General features: G+C 43.7%; 1 protein-coding gene across 2 annotated transcripts in view; it reads right to left on the reverse strand.

Annotated features, from left to right (window-relative positions):
- Positions 1 to 1,692: 1,692 nt before the first annotated feature.
- The window catches only part of CTPS2 (CTP synthase 2), a 129,787-nt gene continuing 124,726 nt past the window's right edge, over positions 1,693 to 6,753 (reverse strand). For both annotated transcript variants that reach the window (XM_027775459.1, XM_027775458.1), the window contains 2 exons: positions 4,492 to 4,600; positions 1,693 to 1,908 (listed from right to left, as the gene is read on the reverse strand). In XM_027775459.1, coding sequence (XP_027631260.1) covers positions 1,902 to 1,908; positions 4,492 to 4,600 — 116 coding nt within the window. In that variant the 3' untranslated portion in view covers positions 1,693 to 1,901. The remainder of the gene's footprint in view (positions 1,909 to 4,491; positions 4,601 to 6,753) is intronic.

Here is a 6,753-nt window from a genome sequence, read left to right on the forward strand (position 1 = left end):
TAAAATATATTGTATTGGGACAGCATGTGGCATGGTGGTTAAGGACGCTTGACTCTCACATGGCCAACTGTGGTTTGAGTCCCAGACCTGGTGGCTTGCTTTCTCACTTTCCCTCCCTCTCTCTCTCTCTCTAGTTCCAGAACCTGGCAACTTGCCTTCTCATTTTCTCTCTCTCTCTCTCTCTCTCTGTCCCTCTCTGGTTAAATAAATAAAGTTAAATAAAATAATTCTTTCAAAAAACTGTATTAAAACATTACTGATCGATCCTTCCTCTAAAGTTAGGGCCAGCTTCATAGCAAAGTAATTAAGCACGGTGCATAGGAAACTGGATCCCATGTGGTTGACCAAGGTTCAAGTCCTAGACCTAATGACTTGAAAACATGCCAGTTTGGAACCAGCAGTTGGCATAATGGCTATGTTGCTGGACTGGTCAACCGTGGTTTGAGTCCCGGATCAGGCGCATGTGCATGCGTGCCCAAGATCCCGAGAGGAGAATGGAGGAGAAGGGATTGTGGCATGTCCATCCCCCCTGGAGGTGATTTCTCACTTTCTATCTCTCTGTCTCTCTCTGTCTTTCTGGCAAGTGCATGCACCCTATAGCAAAAACCTTTCAAAAACAAAAAAAGAATAGGGAATCCCAACCCCACCTTAAAAAGAAAACATGCCAGTTTCTGTGTATGCCCAAATCCTGATGGGACAGAAAAAGTACTGCAACATGACTACACCTTGTTGGGGAGTGCTCTCTCTCTGTCTCTCTCTCAGGTGAGTACACGCACCCTCTGGCAATTAGAAACAAAAGTTCAACAGAATTACCATATGATACAGCAATCCCAAAGAATTACAGTCAGGTACTCCAACAAATGTTTGCACTTGAACATTCTCACCAGCACGAATCCCACCAGCTGAAAGCTGGAAACCACCCAATGTCCATCAACAGATGAAGAGATAAATAAATGGGGTAGAGATATATAAATATCAATATATACAATGGAATTTTATTCAGTCATAAAAAAGTTCTTATACATGCTACAACATAGATGAAACTTGAAAACATTACATTAAATGAAAGAAGCCAGACACAAAAGGCCATATATTGTATGATTCCACTTACATGAAATATCCAGAATAGGAAAATGGATAAATAGAAAGAAGACTGGTGGTTGCCAAGGGATGAGAGGAGGGGAACGTGGAAGGGCAACTGCTAACGGGTCGGGTGATTCAGTGTGGAGGGATGAGCACGTTTCAGAAGGAGATAAAGGTGGTGGTTGTACATCAGTGAATGCCACTGAACTGTTCACTTTAAAATGACTAAATCTAGGTCACAGAAATTTTACCTCAGTTTAAAAAAATATATATTGCTGATCTTGATTCCTGAGTTTTTTGGTGCTTCCTTGAATTTTGTGCCTGAGGTGAAGGCCTTACTTGCTACCCCCACCCCCCACGTTTTATACCTGATACTTTTTACTTTTAATTGGAAATAAACAGGGTGAGAAACAGAAGTCATCTTGGCTCATCACACACTCATCTGTGGTTGAGTTCTAGGATACAGAAAGGCTCATTTTTGACTCAAAAACTGACACATGCCCTGCTGCCCTCCCAGACAACATGGCAAAGGTTCGGGTACCCAGACCTGGCTCCTCGTCATCTTGACATGATACGCTGAATGAAACACAAACACACTCTCTCCCCAGCACGGTTATTGGGAACAGTTTAATCAGCTACAGAAACTGGTGAGTACCAAAGGACGTCTCTGGAGAGAGAAGAAAACCACTCCTTCAGTTCTGGTTCATGGAAGTTCCGTTATGTGATTGTGATTCCCTTTGAAGCTTTGGAGAACAGAGAGATTCTATAAGAGAGTGATGATTTCTTCAGATAGTTCCTTTATCTTAACTTCGATTACATCAGATGCTTAAAAAAAGAATACAAGTATTAGCCACATCAAAAACTGAACAAGTCTAAAATACCTCCAGCTATGAAATCAGCAAATCGTGTAATGATTACATCGCTGGACTCCCACGTAGTCAACCATGGTTCAAGTCCCAGTAGAAAAAAAACTTTCTTTCTTTCTTTTTTTTTTTTTTTTTGAGAGGATTTTTTTTGCGTGCACTCACCAGAAAGACAGAGACAGAGAGACAGGGGCCAGCGGGTGGCATGGTGGTTAAGGTGCTGGATACTCCCACATGATTCGAGTCCCGGACCTGGCAGTTTCCTTTCTCCCTCTCCCTCTCTCTCTCTCTCTCTCTCTGTTTCTCTCTGGTCAAATTAAAATAAATGAATGAATAAATAAAATTAAGTAAATAATAATTTTTTAAAAAGAAGAAGATAATTTCTGTTAAAAAAAAAAAAAAAAAAAGTTTAAGCCACCGAGTCTGGGATGTGAACCGCGGTCTACTACATGGGAATCCAGCAACATAGCCATTACGCCATCTGCTGGTTCTGCAAAAATCTTTCTTAAAAAAAAAAAAAAAAAACTCCAGCCAGTTTGGCTTTGCACCAAAGGTCTCTGCACACAGGCAAACCTGCTTGGCTTTCCCCAAATGAACAGGAATATTCTGCCCCTGCATGAAATACAAAGAAAGCAATGAACTCTGTACAAGGTTTCCAAAACCGCAGTCCTCACTAAAGAGCAGTGTGTCCAGTCCAAGGACTGACATAGCCACTGGGGTAATCCCAGGCAATATCTGGCCCTGAGCATAAATTAGGTAAAATTACCCAGGCTGCTCTCCTCTCTAATAATGCAGAATAGAGCTGCGGGGAAAACAAGCTGCCCACGGAGCCTCCTGTTATCTCCCTATGAAGAAATAAATACTACAAGGGGTCTTCCAAACACTCATGGAAAAATGTCCATTATAAAAACACTATGCATGGATTTCAAAACTTTTGGGTACCAAAATAAACTTGTACTTTACTTCTATTTTGCTTTTTGGGGGGTTTTTGTTTGTTTGTGTTTTATTTTTGTCATAGGGCACATGCACTCGCTGAAGAGAGACAGGGAAAGCTAGAGGGAAAGTGAGAAATCAGCCCCCAGAGGAGACGGCCACGCCCCGATCCCTTCTCCTCTGTTCTTCCCCCAGGATTTTGGGGATGCATATACATGTGCCTGGCATGATTTTCAAGCTCCCAGGTCCAGGACTGGAACCACAATTAGCCATGTGGGGATCCAGCACCTTAACCACTACCCTACCTGCTGACCCCTCCTTTTCCTTTTTTAGGTTTGTCAGAGGGCATGCACACTTGCCAGAGAAAGATGGGGGAGGAGGAATGGGAAAACACCCCCCATGGGGCATGGTCACAATGCAATGGCTTCTCCTTCATTTCTCCCACCTCTCAGGACTTTGGGCATGCACACATATGCATCTGGCATGTTTCTCAAGCCCTCAGTCCAGTGTTTGAACCACACTGTTGAGCATGACAAATCCAGGGGCTTTGTTAGCATAATGGCTATGTCGCTGGACTCCCACGTAGTCGACTGCGGTTCGCATCCCGAACCCAGTGGCTTAAAACTCATGCCGGGCGCATGTGCGTGCGTGCCCAAGATCCCGAGAGGAGAATGGAGGAGAAGGAATTGCGGCGTGGCCTTCCCCCCTGGGAGGTGATTTCTCGCTTTCTGTCTCTATGTCTCTCTCTGTCTGTCTGGTGAGTGCACGCGCCCTATAGCGAAAAAACCTCTCCAAAAAAAAAAAAAAAAATCCAGGTGCTTTAACCTCCACACCATAGGCTGGTTCTTTAACTTCCATTCTCAACAAATTTCTTGAAGGCCCCTCATATTTTATTTTACACAAACCCAAGGAAATCTGCTTTTCTATGGGGAACCTAGACCAAGGTCAGCAAACTCTTTTTGCAAATATAGCTGTGTGGGCACACAGTCATGCCCACTTAGGTTGGTGTTGTCTATGACTGCTTTCCTGCTACACTGGCAGAGCTGAGAAGTATGACAGAGACTGCATGGCCACAAGCCTAAAATATTCCCTATTTGCTTAACAGGAAGAGTTTACCAACTTCTGACCTGGACTCTTACAACTCTAAGCACTACAGCCTCCAGGTGTACGTGTATAGATCTTCTTAGAGATGGACTCCTGGCCTCAGATGCCTTCTATTTCCCCAATCCTAATCTTGAGACCACCAGGGGCTGCTAACTATGCCAGTCAAATTGGAGCATCCTTGGGCCAGGGCAGCCTAGTGGCTGAGGGAGCAGGATCCCACATGGCACCACACAGTTCCAGTTCTGGCCTTGGTGGCATGCAATGCCCAAATCCCCATAGGAGGAGGAGATGGAGAAGAGATTGTGGTGTAAGCCTGCTGCGTTGGGGGTGCTCTCTCTCCCTCTCTCTGGTGAGTGCATGCTTTCTCAGAAAACAAGCAAACGAAAAACACAAATTAGAGTATCCCCAGGAAGCAGGATCTTGCAAGACAAATCTTGTAATGCTCCCTCCTCCTGCAAGACGATGCTTGTCTGTAAGACAAAAACAACACCTGAAGATTCCTTCTTACCGTCCCAGGCGGTCCCCATTATTACAAGTCGTGTTCATTTCAGTTGATTTCCAGCTCAGCCATTCTTGGCTCTGAGAAGCTGTCATCACTGGCATCACTGTATCTATCACTGAATCAGAAGAAAAACTAATTTACCAAGGTATAAAAACAAAACCCTGGACAATTAATCAATGTTCAATCCCAGACATGTTCCATAATCAACTCCATTCAGAGAAAATACGAAGGAACATTCTATCGTCACTTTCTAGTCACTACAAGAGTGGCTAGTCTGGCCACACACCATGGACTCCTCCTTTGATCAGAGAAATGATTGCTTTCATTGTAAATTGGAAGTTACTTATTTATTGTCTTTTGCTTTTGCTAGAGGGCACATGTGCACACCAGAGAGAACACCTCCCATATGGCCTGGTCACATTGCGATCCTTTTTCCTCCACTCCTCTATCTCATCAGGATTCGGGGCAGACATGCACATGCATCTAGCATGATTTTCAACCCTCCAAGGTCGGGATTTGAACCACAGTCATTTGGGATTTGGCTTCCTACACATAATGCTTCACCACTGCATTGCAGAGGCCAGTCCTAGGGAATTTAAAAAGCATCTTAATTTACATTGAGATTTCTCGTCTTCTGAAAACCACTGACCATTTCTAAACCTCAACAAAAGCCTTGAAAGCAGACCGCTCTCCTGCCTCCCTTCCCTATGGTTTGCTTTCTACTGTAGGTGTGGCATTAACAAACTGAATTAAAATGAAAGCCGGAGTTGAGGAACCAGTTTATTTTCTGTGAGTCTACGCCTGTCATACCAGAGCCTACAACTCAGTCCATCTGAGGCTGAGTATTACCTAGTTCTATTTCTACTGATGGCAGGTTGTTCTCGAGTGTAATAACATAGCATATTACCTGGACACTCCCTTTTTTCATCTTCCACCCTTCTGCTGGCAATTGTTTCCTTTGGCAGTGAGGGGTTTTAGGACAATTACCCCAAAATACAGTACTTTGGCATATTGGATAGTTAGAGTTGAAGGAATTTGATAGGCAGCATGTGCAAGGAGGTCTTTTTGAACATCCCTCATCTTTCTCCCCATAAGTAAGTCAAAGCCTAGGAAGGATTTTCTGACCTTCCCCTGAATTAGGTTATAAAACCCTCAGGAGAAAGGTGCCCTCTCTACACTCAAAGAAAAGGCGCATCCTTATCTCTGAAGATACGGGGACGTAGAGCAGTTTCCCTCAGTTCATTACCAGGATCATATCTGCCCCATCCCATTTCGCCATGACTTTCCCACTTCATCAGATCTGCTAGAAAAGCACTACTGTTGGGGACCAGCAGGTGGTGTGGTGGTTAAGGCGCTGGACACTCCCACATGGCTGACCGCAGTTCAAGTCCCGGACCTGGCAGCTTGTTTTCTTGCTCTTTCTCTCTCTCTCTCTCTCTCTCTCATCAAATTTAAATGAATGAATAAATAAAATGAAATAAATAATTATTTTTTTTTTAATTTAGTGTTTACCTGTTTCTTTGGTTTCTTCATTTCCATACAAGGGCTTTCATGTCACATAAAACTTATACTAAATCAATTCGGATGTTTTTGCCTTGTTAATCTATCTTTTGTTTAGGGGCCTGAGCCCTGAACCTAACAGGGCTATAGAGGAAGATCTTTTCCATTCCCTACAGCAACTTGAGGCGGTAGAGGACCGGGGGCATGACTGGATCCTCTCACTGCATTAGTCAAAGACTCTCATTTTTTCAGCTGCACATTGGGTTTCGCCTGTTTTTGCTTTGTTTTTTTTTTATTTGTTTGTGTGGTTTTTTAAAGAATTACTTTATTTAACTTTATTTATTTTGATATGAGCAGAGAGGGACAGACAGAGAGAGAGAGAGAGAGCAAAAGAGAGAGGAAAAGTGAGAAGGAAGCCGCCAGGTCCGAGACTCAAACTGCAGTCGGCCATGTGGGAGTCCAGCGCCCTTAACCACCAAGCCATCTGCCAGCCCCTGTTTTTTGTTTTTTATTGTTTTTAAGGTTTTTGCCATAGGACACATATGCTCGCCAGTGAGAGACAGAGTGAGAGACGAAGAGAGAAAAAGTGAGAAATCACACCCCAAGGGGGGATGGCCACACCACAGTCCCTTCTTCTCCATTCTCTTCCTGGGATTTTGAGATTATGGAGGGACTGGTCATCAGTGGTCATTAATTCCACAGGGAGCTGGAACCCACATACACCTTATGGCAAAAAAATCTTAAAAAAAAAAAAAAATAGGGACCAGC

This window comes from Tupaia chinensis, unplaced genomic scaffold (assembly GCF_000334495.1).
Source record: "Tupaia chinensis unplaced genomic scaffold, TupChi_1.0 Scaffold000567_1, whole genome shotgun sequence".
Lineage (NCBI taxonomy): Eukaryota > Metazoa > Chordata > Mammalia > Scandentia > Tupaiidae > Tupaia > Tupaia belangeri.